Below are 24518 nucleotides of genomic sequence, written 5' to 3' on the forward strand. Positions count from 1 at the left end.
TTATTGTTATAATTTAACAATGAAAAATCTTTGTTAAATGATAGCACTAATATATATATTATATATACACAGTCAAACCAAGATTTATTCAGACAACTTGAACATTTCATTCATTAACATTTAATTATTCACTATAGTTTTTAAAAAATGGTAATAAAATTACAAGATCTCAGAGTTAAACTGTGTCAAAAAAATTAATCTTAATTATGTCAGCAAAACATGGTCAGGTCAAAGTGTCTGAATAATTTTTGGTTCCAAATTTGTATCAATTTTTGGGTATAATGTCACAATTTATTTTGCTATCCTCACTTACATAAATGAACTATAGTGTCCTATATATATGTGTGTGTGTGTGTGTGTGTGTGTGTGTGTGTGTGTGTGTGTGTGTGTGTGTAATTTACTCTTTTATTAATTATTGCTATAATTTAACAAAGATTTTTCATTGTTATTAAAACAAAGCTTTTCAAATCCTGAGACCACATTGGAAAAATCAAGGTTTTAATGTCTAATTTAAACATGGAAAAGTTTTCAAATAATTTTTAAATATGCAACTTTTTAAAATGTTTTAAAATATTTTTTAAAAGGTTTGTTTAATAAGTATTTGTAGGTCACTAATGAAGTCATATGTGTGGCAATGGTAATGTTAAAACCTTGTCTGGCCTGTTGACTCACTGTCACCATCAGCATTTTTACACCAAGACAAGCATTTGTCACATGATCTACACAAAGTTGGTCACAAAATGTTCTAGTCAAGCTACTGTTACTCTGAGAGTGTAAAGTGTGTTAATGTTAATGCCAGTCAGAAACACAAACATGTACATATGAAGTAAAACAGTAAGGAAAATTCTTGAAATACGTTTATTTGTACATAGTCACATAACACTCAAAATATTGAAGACAGACTGGATACAAAGCTACTTTTGAACTGAGGTGCACAATGAAACTGAATAGAAATGAAGATGAGGCTTTGTAACTGATGGCAGTTTATAGATGGTTTCTACCGAGTGCAGTCGTAGGCCAAAAATCCCTTACATCTACAAATAATCAAAAATACTAGGGCAAATTTTTCAGCTTTTATCTTTTTTCCATTTTTTTTTTCTTTTTTACTTTTTTTTTTTTTAATTCCATGCAAGGAAGTAAGGAGGTAAAGAAAGTATTTGGCCCGCTATATATAATTTCATAATAATGATGATAGTAAAGAAAATTATATCTTTATGACATCAGAATTCAACACGTAAATAAGTAAAATGCAACAGCAATACCGAAAGAAAATGTAACCAAAGCATTCTTTAAAGTAAAAAATAAAAAATAAAAAATGCTTTGACCTTCCATTAAATAGAATTTTCGATATCCTCCATCTGACAAACTTAACATAATAGCACACAAACTTACTTTTTATTTTCCTTTGAATTTAAATAGTAATTTTTCCTCTCTTTTTATTGGTGTAGTAGAGTTTCTAACAGTAAAGAGACTCCAGACCAAACCACTGAAACATTCACAATCGGTATGAAATTGCCTATGCAAGTAAACCTTCAGTGCTATGCAACATTGACGGCTTTGTTGTCGACACACAAAGACGGTTCTGAGCGATGATTTTCAAGTACAACAACTGAAACTTATTAAACATTTTGTAATTTAACTCCTTTTTTTTTTTTTCCTCATTTTCATTTGTCATACAAAAGAGTCCAGAATTTCTGCATCTCAATAGTTTGTTAGCAAGTCATTAAAATGAAAAAAAAAAAAAATTTAAGTTAGGTAAATTAGAAAGCAACTGATCACATTAGACATTTGCAAATGGGCTTTTTAGCGGGTCCGGCCCAAGAAGATCTGTAACCTGTACAGACAAAAACACACATAGTGAATAGAACCATGCAATAAATGGCTTTAAGAGAGCTAACATAAGGCTGCTTACCATAACTAAGCTTTAATGTAGCTGATCTCAGTTTCAGGCAGTAAATGAGCAGGTAGGGTTAAAAACACATGCAGGAGACTAAAGCGTCCCAGTAAGGACCGAAGGCAAAGAGAGAAAGAACAAAGAACGGAGGAATACAAAGTGCAAGAACCACCTGCATACATCAGTCTGACGCCAAGTGTACATCTGTTCATTTGTTTACTGCATATAAGAGTTACAACAACGTTTACAAAAAAAATGTATAGCAAATGAATGCATAAGTGTGGAATACTACAATAGTAAGTACTCAGGACACCCTTTTAAACTTAAAAACAGTAGAAAAAAAACGAACTGTCTATCATTACAATTTGCATTGTTAAATGTTGCCCAGTATTTAAGCTGAATTTCAGCTTCGCAAAGAACCTCATCAGACTGTAACGTGGAAATGCGCACGTGTCACTTCCTTCAGTTGATCCTACGTCGAGCGATCAGATCTTCATCTGATCGTTTACATCTCAGGTGGTTGTGAAAGTACTTTCGTCGACTTTCCTTTTGAGGAAAATACATCATACATAAAACAGTGTGAGAGGAAAATAGTACTCAGGGGTTTCCTGCATAGTAGCCATTTATCCATTTAAATAGCACGATTACACCTCATTTGTAATAGTACATTTTCACAGCTTTAAAGTAATGCAGAAACACGACAGGGGCTTGAATTAACTGACAAGAGCCGAGGAGGGACAGAAAGCAAAAACACGAATCTTAAAAGAATAGTTCACCCTAAAAAGAAAACTCCCTTATAATCACACTCATGTCGTTCCAAAACTTCTTATAAATATATTCTCAAAAACATCTGTTTTTCTTTGTCTATGCAATAAAATGCCATATGGGGTCCAATGTTTGGACATTCTTCAAAATATCTTCTTTTGTGTTCCTCGGAAGAAAGAAAGTCACACAGGTTTGGAACGACGTGAGGGCGAGTCAAATGGGTTTGTATACGACCTGTTCTGGAATATCTCACGTTTCGATCCGTAGTTTAGAGGTTCAAGACGCCAAAGCGAAAGCGTTGGTAAATCAACAGGCGAAGGGAGCAGCTCAAACGTAACACTGCCATTACGGCCCCAAGCAAGGCACTTAACCCGACTCAAGAGGCGCTCATTAGTTAATTAACTAAAGATAACTACCTTTTTTTTCCCTCTTCTCAGCCCTGTAATGTCACATAGGAGACATCCTGCACCATGAAACATTCACTGTACATTGTCTGCAGTAACGAAAAAGAAGACAACGAGGGGGAACAGAGTGCGTTTATATACACACGTACATATGCATGTATGTATAGAAATGTATTTGTAGTTATAACCTACTGTACTGTAGTGTCATCGGTAAACAATATTTTACCAGCGTTATCCACTTGAAGCATCTAAAAGCCATTTTACCGTCTAAAAAAACATCCATTTCGTCCATAGATTCTTTCAATATGATGTGTAACTAACTACATAGCACCATCTTTCTTAATGCTTCTTGCACAGACTACAACCTGTATCTGTAAAAATTAAATAAATAAAGTTTCAGGCTAACAGAAAAGGTCTTGCCAGCTTTAGTGTAGTGGAATAAAGTACCCAGAGATACGGCGACTCAACCAGAGTTGATAAAAAGCTTTTTTGTTCTTTCGTAACTGCTTAGCGTCAAAGCACCAACAAGCGTTCGCTTTCCTGTGGCATGCAAGGGCACATGGAGGAGATGAATATCCATTCATATTAAGTGAGTGTATTAAGGCTTCATATCTGCACGCTGCCAGGGCATCTAGTAGGACAATCGTTACTCTGCGCTGCTCAATCGTACAGGACAGCCAAGAAAACACAGAGAGCCGATAACCTGGATTCCTGTGATGTTTCGCGCACTGGAACTGGAAACACAACATTGATCTGTGAGTAAAAATGAAAATGTATGTCCTGATTGGTAATATATCAGCCAGGCTGATTAGTTTGCTAATATTTGGCCATTTTAAAAGCATCAGTGTTGACCGACAGCCTTGTTTATGGAAAATAACAATATTCGGAGTAAATTTTGTGTAAAATTAGGGAAATAATGCATCCGCATTGATTTGCTTACATATCGCCGTCAGTACTGGCCATCAAAAAAACCCATATCATAGTCCTAAAAATGAATACTTCCTTCCATGGAGGATCTGAACTGTTATTTATAGTGCGTTATGTGCATATTGAGAACACAAAACATGTCGTTTTTCCCAATGTCTCTGAAAAGTCTGTACTCGTGTAGTGCTACTGTGAGGCCAAAATATGAGTTCGTAATAAAAACGAAATAAAAATATTCATGTCCAGTGCATAATAAGGTATACAGGCTATCATTTTAGCTCGCTGTGCATATAAGGAAGAAAAAGGAGAACAAAAATGTTATTATCCATCTATAGTAAAGGCCAGCGCGGCCAACTGAACTCAAAGGACAAGAGCGCAATTCGGAAATCAGCACCATCAGATTCGTACTGCTACTCGTCGACTGCCTTTCGGGAGGAGTTAGTGTTGGTTTAGAGAGGAAAGGCCAGGTAGCAGACCAGAAAGTTTCATACCCTGTTTTTTTTAGAGTGTTCTCAGAGGTTCCGTGCATATTAGAAGGCATTTGTAGTTTTAAACAGGAAGACATGAACATCCCCACAAAAGCTCCTGAAGAGTGCAGAACATGATTTTTCTTGAAGGTTTGTTTTCTGTAGAAAAAAATAATATATATATTAATAATAATAATAAGTAGTATTGACTCTCCAGGAAAAGAGCAGCACAAGGGGGAGAGAAAAAAAAACTACAGCTATAATGTAAAACCACACTGGACAATGGTGGGCAAGAGATGCCTCATTTGGGATGGGGGGGGGGGGGGGGGGGGGAATAAACAAGAAGAGGACAAATAAAAGATGTCCTTCCAGGTTGTTTTAGTGCTCTGAAGGTCATTTGTACATGAGGTTTGGGTGCCATGATACTCCATGGCATAAAGCAGGCAGTGCGTCCTACAAAAAGGGTCTCGTTTCTGCCTGTTATCGGGCCCCGAGTTCTGCCAGTGGGCATCGGCTCAGTTCTGGGCATGGTGTCGGATGGTGTGGAAGATCCAGTCCATCTTGGTGGTCCATCCACCATGGTGAGCGTCATTCATCTGCTTCATGAAATAGTCCAGGGCCTCCTGCTCGGTTTTGTCCAGCGCCAGGGTCTTGCGGATGTAAGCGATGTCATCAAAGGACTGCAGCTCTGGCATGCCTGAGCCCAGCATCATGGAAAAGAGGTTTATGAAAAGGTTGGCGTGCTGTCTGATGGCCAAGTAAGCCTTGTAACACATCTCCTGGAACCTGCAGGGGGAGACAGTGAGACATTCAGCTTCTCTGCAGCATCTATTGTGTTTAGGGTTCAAAATTCATTAAAGTTGTATTAATTTGTGAAATTTATCTTGATGAACAAAACATGCAAGTTAAATTTCTGTTGGTCACAGAGCTTATTTTCTGCAATAATCCAAAAGCCAATGGAAAAATCCTATTGGTTTGTTGTCGAGGGAATCAGCTTGATGCTAACTTCTGAGTTGGCCTGTAAAGCACAAAGTATACTTCACTTTTTACACGTACGTGAGGGTCAGCGTACAGTGCACGTGATGTGAATTTCGTCACCAGAAGAGTATGTGCATACTGCGCACATGCGCATTTTTTTTTTTTTTGCAGTAATTAGTTTATCCACAAGAGGGCTTTTCACACTGCGCTTAACCCCGGGTTATCATCCCTCTAAACACCGCTTTTAACCCTGGGTAGAGGAGCGTTTCACACTTTTTAGTATTTTAGATGCGGTTTCAGCACCGCTTTTTACCCAGGGTTATGAAACCCTGCTCTGGAGGGAAATAACACCACTTTTGCGGTGTTAACTCTGCATTGCGGTGCCAAACTTGTACAGTGTGAAACAATGTGGTGTTAGAATGTTACAACTAGATGCTTAGTAGCGGTTAAACGGATCGTTGTTGATCCGTGATCCGTTCGGATCAAGCCCCACGGTTCGGGACGCATGTGATTCACGGATCATTTGCAAGTTTCACCGCAATAGAGTGAACAGGTTATAATTTGAACGTGTTATCTATTTCACACATTAAATAGATATAAAACCATTCCAGTGCACTAAAAGAGGCAAAAGAGGATTTAATTCAGTATCGCACGCAGCGCTGTTATCGGTGCGCACAGAGAGCGAGAGAGAGAGAGAGAGGCGCGTTCCAGATAGCTCTTAAACTCTAAATTAATGTCTCTTTCGCGTCCTCATTGCACTTGGATGGACACATACATGCATTATTTCAGTCAAAATACTCTCGAAAAGTCAAAAGTATTCTCGAAAACACATTCGGTTATGTCTTAATTGAACGAGGTGAGAATTCGGAATCGGATGTTTATCTAGCGGATGTGCGCGTGCATGGGGTCTTACTCTTAAAGTGACAGCAACCTATAAATACCTGCTGTTGTCTGTCATGTAAATCAAACAACAGAACACAGCTTTAACAAAGTCTATATTACATTTACACATTTACACAGTGAACAGTTTCATTTTATATTTAATTATTACATTTCTGTACACGAAAATGAATATTACAGTTAGAACTTATATTTTATTTGTAACTTTATGTTGTATTTATCTATGCTTGTAATTGGTGTACAGTATTTGTTCTTTTTACAGTCTGTTCACTTGCCTTTAATAATGTATTAGTTGGGCTTGTAGTTTCTGCTGTGGTATCAGAGTAGTTAAAGTGGGCTAAGTAATAAATGCAAAGTTGAGTTACCCCCCAACCCTTAATTATTATGATTTTTTATTTTATTTTGCTGATCCGAAAAATGATCCGATCCGTGACTTCATAACCATGATGTGATCCAAACCATGAGTTTTGTGATCCGTTGAACCGCTAATGCTTAGCTTTATCCCGGAGTTTAGGAATATGCACTGTGAAATGGCATCTTATGAATACCCAGGATTAACCGTTAACCCCGGGCATAGTATGAGCATTGTGAAACGTGAATAAAGATAACCCAGGATTTTGTTTACCAGGGGTTTAGAATGACCCAGGGTTAACTATTTCAAGTTTCAAAAGCCCTAAGGTGGCAACTGTGCCCGGGGGGTGTTGATTTACAAGGTAGTCAAAGAAAAACTGCATAAACAGATCAAAAGTATGGTGAGAAATCGAGTCCCCCAGGAATCGAGTGATCCCATTGGTTCAACTGACTTTTAAAGGGATGTATTTTTAGCACCTGATTATAATTCCTGCAAAATGACGTTACGATTTATACAGTTTAAAATGCATTATAATGACCATTAATGTCTTTTAAATGACATGGTTCATATACTAGTATATAACTGTAGCTATAGGTTGTGAAATCAAGCATTCCTCTTTCTTACGGTTTTTTAGTTTGCTTATGTACTGCATACATCTACCTGATTAGCCTGCTAGCTTAGCTTATATTATATTAGGTATGTTTTTTTGCTTCCAATTTCTGTTTCCAATTTGTTTTATTATGCAATACATAGGCATTCATTTTATATTTCAAGCATGTTGTTTGTATAATTAGTACAGACATCACGATAACAACTTTTAAATAGGCATTACTGCCTGGGTCCTAAAGGAGACCTGATTCCTGGGGGGGACTCAATTTCTCAATTTGTGGCAAGAGATTGTTCAAAACTGTGCATGCGTCGAACGCTAATACAAAAAAAAATCTATGCAAATTTAAAGAGACAACATTAAAATCATGTGCTTTTTACAAAAAACAGTGTTTGGATGAAACTAAAAAAAAAAATAAAAAAAACTTTTTTGAATGTCCTTCCACAAGAGACTATTTCCTCACTGTTTTAGTTTTACTCAAGCAAGTGCAGACATCGATGTCTACTCCTCTGAGACACACTGATAAAGAGCAAATCCTGCTTTTATGAAGCCTCCTTTGAGTCACAACTGAAGCAGAGATTTGTTAGAAAGCGGAAGTCTGGAGGAGAAGCAGGAAACTTGGCAGCCAGCTGGCTGTCAGAGTATTGTTGGAAGAGGAAAGGCTGCTGGGATGGAGGCCCGAGAGGCCCATTTTGAAAGCCTCCATTGTTCAGCTCAATCTCTAATTGTTTCGGGTAGTTAGCTGTCTGCCAATTACTATGTTAATGTTGAAACAACAAAGAATTTGTTTCGGTTAAGCTCACACTGGAAAACAATTAGCAACGCTTCCAACGTGAACATACGCACCTCTCAAACTCTCTGGTTTTAGTGCACTCTTGGGTTCCTCCTTTGCTGATCACAATTAGGAAGTCTTGAGTTAAGACGAACGGAACTCGCTCTCGCTTGTAGCCAAACTTCTTCTTCTTGTGGTCCAAAAAGTGACCAAAATCTATATGAAACAGCTGCAGGAATATAAGCAGGAGGTCAATATGAGGATACTGACTACAACTGAATGTTTCAGTGGCATTAAAGTTCACACCTGCCCGTCGTCCTTCACCATGATGTTACTGTTGTGTCTGTCACCAATGCCCAGAATAAAAGTAGCCACACAATAGCCAGCGCAGGATCGTGTAAACAAGTCGATGGCCATGTCATACCTATAAATACAGATGATTTCGTTACTAGATCTTTGAACTGCCCACTGAAAAACATCTCAATTTGATTTTAAAATTAAAATTTGTTACTCACATCTCGCCCTTGTTTTTGTCCTTTAGCCACTGATGCAGCGTTGAACTGTTAAACTGCAGCGCCCCTTTCAAACCTCCTTTACACTGAATCTGCATGATGGTGTGAGAACTTCTCACCACCTCTATGAGACCCACGCAATCTCCAATAGACAAGCAGCCATAAGGGAGCATTCTATGATACAAAAAAATTAAGAGAAATTATATATTTTTTTAAGTAAATTATACTTAAACTCACTCAAGGCCAACTTAACATCAGTACCTGATTAACTACTAGTTATTTGGCAGATGCTTTTAACTAGTGTGACTTACAGTATACTTATGAAGTCAAGGAAACTCAAAAAAACAAGATCTTTAACCACTACACCCACATACCTCAGGTCCAGCCCCTGATTCTGCCAAATGTTCTCCATTATCCTGATGATCTGAAGTGTCAACATGTCTTGTCTCAAATCTAAAGACAAGGAAAAGGTAGAAAAACTTGTCACTTTTGTTTCTTACCATAAAAAAATAAGGGCATTCCTTCTAAAATAGTAGTATAAAAGATGATCTGACCATCCCCGTTCTTGAAGATGATCTCATTGTTTTGGAACAGAAGTTCGGACATGATGTCAGGATTTTCCCAGTTCAGCCAGAGAGGCCTCTTGGCAGAGGACATGATTCTGCAGTCTTCAAGTCTGCCATGCAAACAGAAAAACAAGTGACGAATCAAACATACATTAGTGTTCAAAGTTTAACATCAAGTCTGCATTTATTTGATCAAAAATACAGTAAAAACAGTAATATTGTGAAATATTATTACAATTTATAATGACTCTTTCTATTTTAATACATGTCAGGGCTCAACGCTAAGGATTTTTTCTACTGGCCCGTGGTTCAAAATTTTCACTTGCCCCACAACAAATAATTAATAAAGTAACAGCAAAGAAAATAGGCGTATAAAATAAGCCAAGTTATTGTTTTCGTTGTTTATGAAACATGTAACCTTAATAAATAAGGTTATGACATCAAAAGCTACTAGATTAACTCACTTACATTTTAAATATTGTAAGATAAATAAACAGCAAGTAATAAAATATTAATAAATAATCAAATTATGAGTTTAGCACATATGAATACAACAGAACACACATATAAATGAAATAAACAATGCTTTTCAAGTTTTTCATGTAGGTTTAAACGGGAGATTTTCAGGTACAGAAATTGTAATATCTATAACTATATAACTATAGATTAAACTTTATGAATCAGTTGAGAGCTAGATGCATAAATAATGTTTTGAAATATTGAAAATATAAAACGTTAAATACTGCTATTTGAAATTATTTTAAAAATGAAAAGACACTTTAAACCTGAAATTAAACCCGCCAGTAGGTGGCAGCAAGTCCCTGCTAATGAGCGAGTCATTGAGATTCAACCGATTCATTCAAACGGCTGATTCATTCAGGAAGTGTTGCTCAGAGACGCACAACAATTCTGTGGACTTTGTTTGGAACTATTTTCTTTGGCGAAATAGAGTGAAACAAGCGATTTGGTGTCTAAAATGTAAGTCACTTGATATTAGGTTCTTGTTCATTAAACTGTACGCTGAATTAAATCAATATCACATTTGTAATTGTTGATATTTGGAGAAAAACGGCGCTGTGTAATATTGGTTAACTTTATTAAATGATATGAATATAAAAGATATACTGGGGCATTTTTGCCCCTTATCTCGAATTCTGGGGCATTTTAAAGGGATTTTAATAGACTAAATCACACGCAGTGAAAGCGTACACTCTAATATGCACGCGCACTAGTCTAACCTAAACTGTTAACTTACTAGACTACGTCCTGTATTGCATGCGTGCACTCAATGGGTGTGTTGTGTTTTTGTTTGGTTTTGTAAATTGAGGGATATACTCGATAATTTCAGATCGTTAAATCAACAATCACGATATCATAGACAGACGATATATATCGCACACCCTAGAGCACTGGCCCGATCGGGCAAGTGACCGTTCCGTCTACTGTCCCGTGAGTCATTCACACTGGCCCCGGGCCATCGGGCAGTCCTTATTGTCAAGCCCTGCATGTTGAAATGTAATTTATTCCTGTGATGGCACAGCTGAATTTTCAGCAGCCATTACTTCAATAGATGTTGAAAACAGATGTTACAATATTTTTGTGGAAACCACAAAACATTTTTAGGGGAATTCTTTGATGAATAGAAGGTAAAAAAAAGAAAAAAGATGAGCATTTATTTCATAATTTCAACATTATGACTGTCACATTTGATCAATTTAATGTGTTCTTGCTGAATAAAAGCATTGATTTCTTTGAAAAACTGTAAGTGACCCCACACTATTGAGTGGTGGTTTAAGTGGAAAACTCATTAGCCCACATTAGCTCATGCTAGTCTACAATTGTGTCCTTTTACGTCTGCCCTGTGTGTTGTCCCTGCTAAGTGATAATACATTCTCTCAGCTGTAAATACTGCACAGTGTGGTACTCACCGTAGGTTACCCAGCTGGTGGGCGGGGTTGAGTGGAGAGGTGAAATTTTGGAGGGCATCCATGTAGTCCGGTCGCCTCATCTGCTCCACCAGGAACTTCATTTGCACCTGAAAAACCAAAATAAATACACTTTAAAATAAAAGTCAGCCAATAAAAAAAAAATATATATTATTCTAAGCTTAGCATCAGGGCAACGAATTATGGCAGATTGGGCAACGTCTCCTGTTGTAGCAGGAAATTGATAAAGGGCAAGAGATAATAGAAAAAGCAATAGAATGAAATTTAAAAATGCATTTATCAATAGCCGGGTTTCCATTACAGATTTTGCGAAATGATGCTGTTTATTATTTCTCCCCTCACGATAAGTCATTCCAAAAATCCTGGAAACGGATATTTTTAGTAGGTTTAAGTATATCGCAGTTACTGTACTACTGTACTGTACTTTTTTTTTTTTTTTAAATCAAAGGATACATAGGTGTGTTATCCAAGCATTAATGGCAAGGAAAGCCCCTTATACTTGGGAGCGGCCACGTATGAGGTGTTTCTGGATGTTTCTCCCTCCTCTCTGCTTTGAGGTCTTGATAAATTTAATTTTTTTGTTGTTTAGAATCCAGTAACTCTTTTGTCTTTTATAAGTTTAATAAAGAAATCTGTCTCGTCTTCTGTCCAAACATACTTTAAAGAATGACCGAATTTCATGTACAGCAGGTGACCTGTAAATGCAAAATAGCAGTTTTTCAAAATATTCCTTTTTCGAATTGCCTGAAAAAACCACCTCATGTGAGCGTAAAAAATTTTTTGCAATATATGGGAGTTTTTGTGAAATTGACGTGTTTCCATTGGGCGCACTTTCAATTTTCAATTTCAATTTGCGCAATTTAATGGATAATGGAAATGCAGCTAATCACTTCACCACATTATTTCCATTTTGATAATTACTTCCATATTAATAATTACAAAATTTTAATTTTATAACAAGTACAAGTATTTTCAGATAGCTTGTTTATTGCAGATTCTTTAATCTATTTATTCAAATGCTGAAAGTTTGATTTACTGTTTTTTTTTTTATTATTATTTATTTATAGATTTCCCAGTTGATTTATTGATTTTTTTAATTATCAAATAATTCACAAGTATCACATTTGGGCCCCCATAATAAGGAGCTTCTCACATCAGCAAACGCAAAGCAACTTAATTGGCCAATAAACTTTAAGCTCAACTTCTTTACATTGACAACATTGTGTGGGACGTTTTGGTAATTCAAGGTAATGCCTGAATGCTATTGAGGATCACCTCACAGAGTAGATGGCGTATCCTCCGTAAATTTAATCTAACAGCTAAGGTTTCACTTGCAGTGTACGTTAAGACTCTCCTAATATAACCTCACATGCCTACTTTTAGGTGGGGTGAGAAGGTCAAAGGCTGAGTTTACCTTCTGAGTTTCATCCTTCTTCTCCTGTTTGAGAATGTCTGTGAGGTTGATGAGCTTCTCCATGGCTTCCACCTGTCTGCTCAGGTGCTTCAGGTACATGCCACAAGCCCGACAGTACGACTCCAGCAGCAGACCAAACCGCTGACTCACGGTTTTATTGTGCATCTCTGACCTGCAACCCCACAAGATATTACTGCAATTTAACTAGAACTTCAAAAACGTCACCGTGATATTTAAGTCAGTGTGCGTAAAACCCTGACAGAAAGCAAAATTAGGAAATCACTTACTTCAAATGCCAAAAGAAGAAGTGCCCAATCCTCTGGTTGGTAAGAGCTTTTTTCAGCAGAAATCGTACCAGTGGGTTATCAAGATACTGCTCATACTTCAGAACCTTAAACAAATGAAAAGTAAAAAATTAACAAGTAAACCTGAGAGGGCATTTATAATTAATAATAACTGAATATATCAGTCTTACCTGAACCAACTGAATGAGGTACTGTGAGAGTTTGTCATCAGTCAGATACTTCTCAAGGCATCGAACTGCGAAGTCTCGGATCATTGGATCAGGATAGTTACAGTCAAGCAACTCCATGGCTTGTTCCGGCTTTATTGCGGGCCAGTCTTTAAGAAGGCAATACATCTGTGCAACTTCATCTCTGGAATTCCACTTCACCGCCAGCAGAATCTTGGGCAGGATTTCTGGTATATTTACACAATACTGCCTACAGAAGAAAACGCAAACACAGTTCTACATAAACGTTTCTGCAGAAGGACACTAAAATGACTAGAGCTAATGGGGGCGTTAGAGTACCTGTGCCTCCATAAGAAGTCTTTTTCCTGCTCAGTGATCTCAGAAAGCGGGTCCCTGTTGCCCAGCTGGCGAAGTTGCTCTATATCTGCCTCCGTCATGGCGTGGTCTCGTGCCAGTCTGCTGCTCTGTAAATCGCAAGAAAATATTATTATTTAATAATCTGATTAATAAACAATAAATCTTTTAGTCCATTTTTGCTGACTTTATTTTATATACACTACCATTCAAGAGTTTGGGGTAAGTAAGAATTTTGTGGAAAGCAATGAATACTTTTATTCAGCAAAAAAACATTGAATTGATCAAAAGTGACAGTAAGACATTTATAATGTTACATAAAAATATAAATGTTTCATGTAAATACTGTTCTTTCTATTCATCAAAGAATCTCGAAAAAGAAAGTATCATGGTTTCCACAAAAATATTAATAAGAAATGATTCTTGAGCACCAAACCAGCATATTAAAATGATTTCTGAAGGTTCATGTGACACTGAAAACTGGAGTAATGATGCTGAAAATTTAGCTTTGCATCACAGGAATTTACATTTTAAATACAAAATTAGGGCTGCAACTAACGATTATTTCAATAATCGATTAATCTGTCGATTATTTTTACGATTAATCGATGAATCGGAAAAAAACCCCATTAATTTCCAAACTTTTATTCAAAAAAAGAACTGACAGTGCAAATTCACAGTGCAAAAAATCCTCAGAATGTGCAAAAACAGGTTGCTCTTTTAACATCCCTGAGCTGTTAAAGTAATAAAAAACAAAAAAACAAATGAACTAACACAAAAAACATACACATGTATGCTTTACATCTGCCAAATATATAGGTTTTTTTTTTAAATAAAGTGCACAAAAAGATGTATATTTTTGTTTAAAGGGACCTGAGCTGTCAGAACAATACATCTTTTTTTTTTTAAATAAAGAAAAAAATCAAATCAGAAAACTTAACAGGATTTGTTTGAAAGGTAGAACTTCTTCTCTACACTACACTCATTCACTCAATCACTCCCAAATATATTTGTCAACAATAACCGATATGGGAGAAAGCACAGAATAAATACATGACAACAGATCAGTGTTAATTTTGACAGCAAATTTTTATTTAGTTTTAGTCATAGTCTTTTGCCTAAAATGCCATTCAGTTTTAATCATGTTTTAGTCATTTCAATTGTTTTAGTAGTTGACTAAATATAACAGGTTTAGTTAAATTGTAATGCATTAAGAATTTCTCTAAAATTTCCAAATCCATTATATACTCCTGGAGAAAACATATACTGTATTAGCCTATTAATATGAATAATATTAAAATTTGAACATGCAATACAGACACAGATTTAACTGCTGTGACATAAAAAAGATATTATCTTATAATTTAAATAAAACCATTCCTCCTAAAGAAGAACACAATGTCTTCTTTTCATTGAATGATATATGCATTCTTTATAACATCTTGCATACAACATTCCTTATGGATTAAATATAATTAGTATATAATAAATCCTAAAGCTAAAGAGCAGAGAGTGATTTTCTCTGTCTTTTGTTGTTTGATTAATATTCACCCTTTTGAGCGCGAGTTTAAAATATTCTAACTGAGTTAGAAGCGTCTGAGGCGACCGTTATTTTAGAACGTTTGCCTTTAATGTTTCCATAGCGACGCGTCTTGCGTGTCACGAGCGCTGAACGCAGCCACAATAACACTGTATGACAGATGGATGGCTATTATTTTGTTTTTCCTTGTTTATTTAAAATATTCACAAACTTGCTTACTCTCCGATGGTCTTTCCTCTACCTCCGCTCTGCTATTTAACTATTTATTTTTGCTCCGCTCTGCTTCGCGCTCAACCGCGCTTTTTTATACTCAAACATCTCCGCGTCTTATTGAGAGGCGTAATAGTCGCGCGACACAACGAATCGATAATGAAATTCCTTGCCAACTCTTTTAATAATTGAATTTTATCGATTTTATCGATTCGTTGTTGCAGCCCTATACAAAATCACATGTATTTAAAATGTAAATTCCTGTGATGCAAATGTACAAATCACAGAAAATTACATTTGATCACACATTAAAATGGAATATTTTTGCTGTATTTTTGATCAAATAAATGCAGACTTGGTGAGCTTGAGAGACTTCTTTCAAAAATATTTTAACTCTCAACCTGGTGGTATAGTTTCAGTTTGAATAAGCCTCAATCACAGTTTAGAAAGTTTGAGAGCAATAATCTTTACCAGACAGACCTAATATGACCTCTGGCATTGTTAAATAATGATGTTTGCTTCTGTAGAAGTCACACATCATTGATTATTTCAACAAGAAAAACCTTGATAAAGTTCAAAGCCTTGATGAATCAGAGATGTTTTGAGGAAGAGAATGGGCATCCAGGACCCATGCTACTGAAAAAAGTGTGCAGTCACTGCCGAGATCTATTACAAAATCAAATGAATGAACACTGTACTTTTTAATAATTGGAAACAATGACACTCGTGAGGTGACTACACAGAATGACAAGAGATGTTTCTCATGCTCCTCAGGCTTGTAAAGGGTATTAATAGCAGCAGTAAGTGTGTCACTATAATTAATTAAGTAGGATGTGTGTCTGTAAGCTCACCTGTCCAGACTGGCAGTAATTGTATCCCATCTCCCTGGATATTATCCAGTTAGCGTGATCCTCAATCGTGGCCATGTCAGGAAACTTAACGGGCGAGCTGAAATAGTCAAACTCCAACTCTAGACATGGGGTTTCCTAGAGCAAAAGAGAAAAACCAACAAAGGCAAAACACATTAAAACCAAGTAACTAAATAACACTTTACTAAAAACTAATACACTTTCAGCATCTACGCAGTTACAAACTTGTATTTTGTATTAAGGGTCAATGCACATAGATTTTCTTGTAATAAAAAAAAAGCATACTCAATAAACAGCTTTAGAACATATGTTCTTGATTAACCATGTCAACCTCTGATTAGACAACACAGAGCAATCGTATTAAACCTTATTAAAGCATAAAACGGCTCAGTGCTGAAAGAGGCTATGCAGGAGGAGAAACCTTGTTAGGGTTGGAGCCCGTGACCCCAATGGGGTTGAGGAGGTCTTCTAGGCCGTGTGGTACTGGCCACAGATTCAGTGCCATCTTTCCTGAGACCAGTGTGTGTGTGTAGTCGAACAGGTTGACGTTTCCCCAGGCCAGTGGACAATGCTCCTGTAGCAGATCATTTAACGGTTCATTTCAAAGACTTTTGAAGCAATCACCACTAAAACACTGTAAATAACCTGAACAGTGTTCTCACAAGGGTGAGGTAAGTTAACACAAATGTTAATTTAGCATTTTTATTTATTTCTAAATGTATTTATATATAATGAGTCAGCATTCTGACATAGAACATGGAAGTTCTGCACAGTGTTTACTACGTCAACAGTGTAGGAGTCTGACAGGGAAGAGAAGAAATTATTTTTGTTTTGTTTTTGCACACAAAAAGTATTCTCGTTACTTCATAACATTAAGGTTGAACCACTGTAGTTACATGAGGGGCTTTCGCACCGAATAGTTCTAGGAACTCAGTTATAGGAACTAGCCACTAGGACAACTAAACTAATCGCACCGGCAATAGGAACTAAGAAGCAGCCAACATCGGTGTCTTTAAGCGCAGCATTTACAAACGCTAAAAAAAAACTGTGAAAGGGGGATGCCGTGATCGGAGCTCTGTTTGTTGTGGGTTTCGTGATAACAGAGATGGAATGTAAATGCATAATTAAGAGCGTTTGACCAATCAATGTACACTTACGTCACTGATAGTTCCCATAATGCTGGTTTAGACCCTACTCTGAAGTAGGAGCTTTTTTAGTTTCCCCAAAAAGAGTTCCTAGAACTAAAATCGTTCCTAGTTCCTGCGGTGCGAACACGGCAAAATCCGGTACTTTAGCCAATAGTTCTAGGAACTGTTCTAGGTTCCTCTGGTGCGAAAGCCCCTATGGACTATTTTAACAATGTCTTTACTACCTTTCTGGGACTTGAAAGGTGCAAAGACATTGCTGCCAATGTGTGTTTCAGAAACAATTGGATTTCATCAAAAATATCTTAATCTGTGTTCCGAAGATGAATGAAGGTCTTACGGGTTTGGAACAACATGAGGGTACTAAATGACAGAAATTTCTCTTTTTTTTTTTCATCATTTAATTATTTGTGGGGGGTTCTATTCTATTTAGCTTTAATTTATTTTTAGTTCAGTATGTTTTAGTAATTTTAGTACTTCAATAAACAAAAATGACAAATGTTGCCTAACTAGCTAAAATAAAAAAGTTTAATTCTTTGACGTTTTCATCTAATATTTATATTTTATTTCAGCTTTATTTCAATTGACAAAAACTATTAAAATAATTTGTAATAGTTTTAGTTTACAATAACAACACTGTTATAACTGTGTAATGTGCACTACAAAAAAAAAAAAACAACAAGTCACCTCCTTTGCCCCCTTCCTTCCTTTCACAGAGCAGATGGAGAGACAGAGACGAGCCGCCCGGGGGATGTCAGGAATGTACATGTCATAAGTCAGCCACTCGTTCCACCTGGAGACAGAGAGAATCAGCACACAATAAGTCTTTAAAATGTTTTCATTTGCATTTCAAATGTCCTCCTGAAGTGAATCCATTTACAAGTGCTACCCAATGACAGCAGCATTGCCCTAGTGCTTGAGTTAGGTGGGTGGTGCAATGCCACTCATAATCTCTGTGGTGAAATATGTATAAATGAGGGGTATATTTTGAAATGAGAGTTTCTTCAGAAAGAGACAGGATGGGCTTCACAGTTATTAACAAAAAGAATTACACATGTCAGAATATCTTGCACTAGATGAAATGCCTTTTCTCCTTTGACATTTAAAGTCCACACAGTGCAACTGCATACTTTGGTTCTTACTACATTACAGAGAAGTGTGAAAGTCCGTTTCTGCCACGAAATTAAAAAAAAAGGCAAATTTTTGTTTCACAACTTTATTTCTCACAATTCTGAGTTTATATCTTAAGATTTTGAGCAACCATCTTGCAATTCTTTTTTTTCTCAGAATTGCAAATTTATAGGTGATTTTGTGCATTAACATTAAGACAAAATTGGAAAGTACCAAAAATAATTATATTACCCATATATATGAATTTCATAACACACATAGACACTTTCGTCCATGAAATTAGGCTCCTGTTAAAACAGATATAAACTCAGAATTCAGAGAAAAAAGTCAGAATTGCAAAATGTTAACTTAAAATCGTGAGATATAAACTCATAATTGTGAGAAAAAGTAACAATTACCTTTTCATTTTATTTTATGGCAGAAATGGGCTTTCATTGTATTTTTGTACATATATTCACTCGGTAATGAATCAGTTAAAGTATCAAGATCAGGGGACCTGTGTTTGTACAGTACCTTGGATTTGAACAGGGGACGCGCTGTGTGTTGACATTATCACACAACTGTTCTCCACCATGGTAGATCCCTGTCCGCACATAAATCTGAAACGAAAAGGTAACAACCTATCAGAAAACACCCTCTTAGATCAAGAAAATGGGAGTGTAGAAAGGTCATGCAATTATAAATACAAACACACAAACAGCTTCCGGTTCTTTCACAAATAATGTAAAACTTCTGCTTTCTCACTAAACACATCCCACATTTTGTACAATAAAATGACATTCAGAATCCAGAAAGACAGATTTCAGCTAAGCACCTTGTCAATGTCCCGAATATTCACATTAACATATGTGGCGCAGAGGACACGTATCCTTAGAGTGCTGTTAATGGTCCAGAGGGATTTGGTGGAGGCCTCTCCGTTCATGTAAGGCGTGGCAGTGGAGATGCGACGGGCGTAGGAGGGCATGGTGAAGTTGTCCATAGGCAGCTGAGAGTAAAGACTGTCCTTGGACATAAGCATGAGGTTTGGCAACCGACCCAGCATAATGCAACTCCGTACATACTGAGAGAAATAGAGAAATAGAGTGAGATTTCATACATAAAGCCACATAATCAGCACATCTCATGAGCCGTTAAGTCATCCAAAATGTGCAGAGCTATTTTTAGTGTCCTAAACACTAATTCTGGCAGGACTTTTTGTGGGATGATATAAAACTACAAATGCAGCAGGATACGGAGACTACTCATTTGCTTTCTGTGTACTGGCTGGTTTCGGGATAATGAAAGCTTGGAACACATGATCAATGCCATAAACTAGAAAAATCTGACTAGAAAATTTCAGAACAGTGCCCAGTATAAACGCATAAATCTTGTACAGAAAAAACGAAGCAGCATGTGAACTAAAAACATTACATAAGGACTGCATTCATACACAGAATAAAAGATAACCGGTTATTCAAGAACATACGAATTGTGAATTGTTTGTGTGATACCCAATGGGCTTAGATACCTTGTACTGACTGATGGGGTACTTTTCTAAAAGATACTCGTCACAGCCGCAGACTTTCAGGATGTATTTGCCCTGATATTCCTGCACGCACATCTTTAGCTGCTCGGCTGACAGCAGCATGCTCCTGGTTTTCTTCCTGATGGCTTCGGCGATCACCTGCTCAGGTACGCAGTCGTGATTGATCTTAAGCGTGTACTTTTGCTTGTCATTGTTGGGAGAGACAATCACCCAGATAACTACGATGATTTGACCTAGCACACAAAGAAAAAGATCAGAGCGTTAACAGAAACAGCACTATTGAATTGATTCCTTCAGGCATCAAGCATGTGAGAACAAACAATTAATCCCACATGGCAACTGTGTTTAAACAAACAGACTGGATGTAGCCGAATTAAGATGTCAGGGAATAAATGTAATGGAGTTGTTGTGCATTTATTCCTCCAGGCTATAAGGAAACAGAGAGCAAAAGCATAAAAACAAGCATCATATGCTTCATGACTACTACTATTACAACACAGGCCCATTCACATAAGAAAGAAAACAGCATTGCAGCAAATACAAAACTTCCAGGAATTACTTAACACTATGAAGATTATTACCGGCTTCAGGCTATAAGACACAAAGAAACATTCCATGCTGTTTTTCAGCCTGATTAATGTGCCGCATCTGTGCTATGCTGTCGATTACCACAGCCAATAATGTTGACTGGAACGTCAGTGTGTATTAGCAAAACACAATGAAAGCGTAGCAAGCAGCTGGGCGCACCATAAATAAACGTTTAGAAATTACATGTTAAATAATGTGCTTGTATGAGACTAGTGTGGTCAAAGAGCTGGACGATATAAAATAAACAAATCATAATTTAAATAGAAGATAAAATTATCATTTTCAGTCATTTTAAGCAACTATTTTAATTTTTTTACAATCAACATTTCCTCTAAAATTATTGAAAATAATATTTAATGGTTTTTAACCAATAAACAGTTCAAAATAACTAATTTAAATTAGGTGTTAAATTAAAATGTCTCTTACTTTTGACACTCACATACTTAAGTCATGACTTAAGTACAACATTATTGGCACTAAGAAAATAGTGAATATTGCATATTCTATATGATTATTCATCTGTCAACTAAAAACCTAAACTCAGTTCATATCTGCAAAGTATGACAGGAAGGGATTGGGACATAGAACCAAAAAGTAGTGTTCTTCAGTTCTGCAAACTCTGCCCACAGAAATTACACTAATAACTCATAAGCAGAAGTTCCTAGAAAAGTAGTTTAATTTCGAAAGGACTATTATAGAACAACATAGCTCTAAAAAGTCTTTCTCAGGAACTTAGAGAGATCACATCTTTAAATGCTTTTAAAAGCTGATGTTAAAAACTACTTCTTGTCTTTAGCCTTTGAGAGGGTGGGCTAGCATTTGTTGTTTTAGTAGGATGCGTGTTGTTTTTATGAAGTGTCTCTTGATTGTACAGCACTTATGTCTGCAGGTGCAGTTGTAAAGTGCTTTATAAATAAAGTGAATACCTGAAGAAAGTCCATAAACATGAGAATAACACAGAATATTTCTGTAAAAGAACAAACCTACCTTTGTCTAATTTGCCATATATATGCTTTGGAAGCTCTGGTGAAGACTCCACATTAGGAGGATAAACGTATAGTGCTCGACTGTGTGACCCACTGGCATCTCGCAGCTCTACTGAGTCTTTGCAGACATTAAGTATATTTCTCCTGAAGTCCTGCACCTCCGGATCCTTCACTAGATCAAACTCACACACTGGCATGCCGATGGCAAAACCTGAAAAAAAAAAAACATCTTAGAACAAGGTCAGGAGAGAAAAATAAAACTTCTGAATCAAATACACTACTGTTCAAGTTTTTTATGCTCAAAAAGTCTGCATTTATGGGATAAAAAAAAAAATACAGTAAAATTATAAAGTGTTCTATTTTAATATTTCTAATGGCAAAGTCTTCAGTGTTGCATGATCCTTCTGAACTCATTCTAATATGTGGATGTAATGTTCAAGAAACATTTATTATTATCAATGTTGAAAGCAGTTGTGCTGCTTATTTTTTGTGTGTGTGGAAACCGTGATACTTTTTTGCAGGATTCTTCGATAAATAAAAAGTTAAAGTTTATTTGATAAAAGAAATCGTTTTTAACATTATAAATGCCTTTACTGTCACTTTTGTTCAATTCAATGTGTCCTTGCTGAATAAAAGTAGTAATTTTAAAAAATAAATCAATAAATATCTTAGTGACAAACTTTTGAATTATGGTACTGTATGTTTTTCAGATGTGAATTTTGAATATTCTGTGTACTTGAGACATTCATTTTTGGTTGTTACTGAAACCCTAATGAAATTCTATTCTTGAAGTTGTTTGAAGTCACGCAAATATGCATATAGTAAATAAAGGAAAATCAGCTCACGTGTGACTGATGTCTTACCGATTTCTCTGTTGAGGATTTTTTCCTCTCTGTTTCCTACAGGTTCAATGACCTTTAGGAAGGGCTGGAATAGCCGAAGGTCGCAAAGTCTTCTCGTCTCATCGTAGAACTCCTCACGCTCCGCCTCTTGCGTAACGCTGACGAAAATATAGGAGGTCTCCTCCTGCAGAAGATGGTGGAGGGGATACTTCCTTGCCTCCTTAAACAGTTCATGTTTGATTGTGATGAGTGTAGCCTCCCGGAGGCACTCTAGTGTCAGGATCATGCCATTGGGCAGTAAACAGTCCACCAGTATTCTGGGGGGCATCAAATGGATGCCCCATAGTTCTCCCGAGGAGGGTCTTGGAGGCATGATTTGTAGTCCTCACAATCTTCAACAGGGGGAAAAAACAAAAATAAAAAAAATCGCCAACCTCTTTTTCTCCTGAAAGGGAACATGATAAATAAAGAGGGTGTTTGACATCATGCTCTGTTTTCAATAACAATAAGATCATCGGATAAGACAAAATGTTCAGTATTGTAAACTACACCTAGATAAACAAGTCACAACGTCCCAGAACAAGCAAATTAGGTCTTAAGAATCTACATCAGTAACAAACAGGAACAGAGAGAGCAAACAAGCATAATAAACCTGGACGTAACAAAAGTGATGCTTCTCATTAACCTGGTCTGCATTAAAGCATTATATACTGTAAGGCTGTGCGATTAATCGTAATTGAGTGTTTGTTTTCAATTTTGGCTTCCAACGATTATGAAAACAAGATAATCAACATAAAACGGTTATTGTGTCGCTGCCGCATTCCGTCAAGCGTACCACCCTTTCCTTCACAGCGTGTGTTTTGGTTCCTTCCTAAGCCAAATTTAACATCCAAATCAGTGGAATAAGTGAGTGTTGTAAAACGCAGTCTGCCGTTGCTAAACTGCAAGACGTGCTTGATAGTAAACAGTATTATTAAAAGCGCATTAAGCTGCAAAAGAGATACTGTTCTCTAAGTTGCTTTCTGTGCGAGTACTCAGAGATGGGGCTGAAAGCGCATAAGCAAAGTATACTGTAGGCTTTGGATATGCGCCTAAACGGTCAAAGAGCCTACACACAAAAATGGCGAAATGCCGTTTTGGCGAGTATCCTCATAAACACAGTCAATTATGTCTTAATTGAATGTAAAGAGTTGAGAAAGAAAACACATGTGTAACAGTATATTGGATCTGTGCGGCTCTTAAAGTGACAGAAGCATAATAACCTGTCATTAATTTTAATCAAACAACAAAAGACAAAGATAAAATCACTCACTGCTCTTGAGTGAATGAATAACTTTTGTTGTTGTAATAAGGATTAGTCTATATTTAATGTACACAGCAGTGTTATTTTACGTTTGACTACTTTATTAAATTTCTGTTGCTATTATTTGAATTTTTGTTCTGTTGTATTTATTTATTTTGTTTGAAATTTGTTTCTTTGTTCTTATTGTATTGCTGACTCTTAACTTGTCTTCTGTAACTGTTTTGAGGACATTTTTTACTTACATTAGTTAACCTAATATTAGTTTTTGGTTAAGTATCAATGATTGTGAAATTTTTCCATCTAAAATGACACATATCATGAAATAAGACATTGATCTGAGCCGGCGTTCAGACGTAAACACAGAAGTATTGCACCGCATTCACTACGTCAACTATGTAGCAGACTGACAGGGAAGAGGAAAAATTGTTAAAGGTGCTAAATAGGATGTTTTGTTTTATACATTTTTGCAATATTACTTGAAACTGTCTTAACTAACTGATAAAAGACTATTTATTAGGTGCACTGAAAGGAATAATATTAATATACATCATCTGTGCACGAGGTAGAGCCTTAAAAACATCAGCCAATCGTTTACGTGATCATCGTTGGCCCTCTGGCTTGTCAATCACTGCCGTGACGTTCCTTGTGAGAGAGGAGCGCGCTCCAGTAACTTTCCACACTCCACAGGCGCCGCATGCAATGTTTTTGTCAGGAGACAGGAGTAACAACTGCAGAATATAGCTGCGAGCAGCGATGGCGGGCCCAAGCCCGGTGGCACCGCCACCCCGGTGGCTTCAGGGCAACTGTGCACAGCGGGCAATAGGCACTTAAAACGGTTAAACATCAAAGGACTATGTCAAATTCACTCCACATTTACTGCACTACAAGGTGCCACTATAGAGCCCCTCCTCCCTGCCCATTTTCAAAGGATTACATGTGCCAAGTTTTAACATTATTCTGATGAATTTTGAAGCAAATCAGGTAAAAATAAGAGGGTGATCTCAATGTATGCTGAAAGTGACACATTTTCTGCTTCCAGTTGGTGGCGCTAT

At 36.7% G+C, this 24518-nt stretch overlaps 1 protein-coding gene across 3 annotated transcripts in view; it reads right to left on the minus strand.

The window, feature by feature from the left end:
• Positions 1-844: 844 nt before the first annotated feature.
• pik3ca (phosphatidylinositol-4,5-bisphosphate 3-kinase, catalytic subunit alpha) overlaps positions 845-24518 on the minus strand; it is a 33869-nt gene continuing 10195 nt past the window's right edge. For 2 of the 3 annotated variants that reach the window (XM_048171878.1, XM_048171879.1), the window contains 19 exons: positions 22185-22608; positions 21323-21532; positions 19730-19980; positions 19037-19282; positions 18736-18821; positions 17779-17884; positions 16368-16520; positions 15929-16063; positions 13313-13437; positions 12977-13223; positions 12789-12892; positions 12502-12673; positions 11070-11176; positions 9130-9251; positions 8950-9028; positions 8579-8749; positions 8370-8487; positions 8138-8292; positions 845-5240 (listed from right to left, as the gene is read on the minus strand). In XM_048171878.1, coding sequence (XP_048027835.1) covers positions 4970-5240; positions 8138-8292; positions 8370-8487; positions 8579-8749; positions 8950-9028; positions 9130-9251; positions 11070-11176; positions 12502-12673; positions 12789-12892; positions 12977-13223; positions 13313-13437; positions 15929-16063; positions 16368-16520; positions 17779-17884; positions 18736-18821; positions 19037-19282; positions 19730-19980; positions 21323-21532; positions 22185-22536 — 3210 coding nt within the window. In that variant the 5' untranslated portion in view covers positions 22537-22608 and the 3' untranslated portion in view covers positions 845-4969. The remainder of the gene's footprint in view (positions 5241-8137; positions 8293-8369; positions 8488-8578; positions 8750-8949; positions 9029-9129; positions 9252-11069; positions 11177-12501; positions 12674-12788; positions 12893-12976; positions 13224-13312; positions 13438-15928; positions 16064-16367; positions 16521-17778; positions 17885-18735; positions 18822-19036; positions 19283-19729; positions 19981-21322; positions 21533-22184; positions 22609-24518) is intronic. The other variant, XM_048171881.1, reaches the window with a different exon arrangement.

This window comes from Megalobrama amblycephala, linkage group LG21 (assembly GCF_018812025.1).
Source record: "Megalobrama amblycephala isolate DHTTF-2021 linkage group LG21, ASM1881202v1, whole genome shotgun sequence".
NCBI lineage: Eukaryota > Metazoa > Chordata > Actinopteri > Cypriniformes > Xenocyprididae > Megalobrama > Megalobrama amblycephala.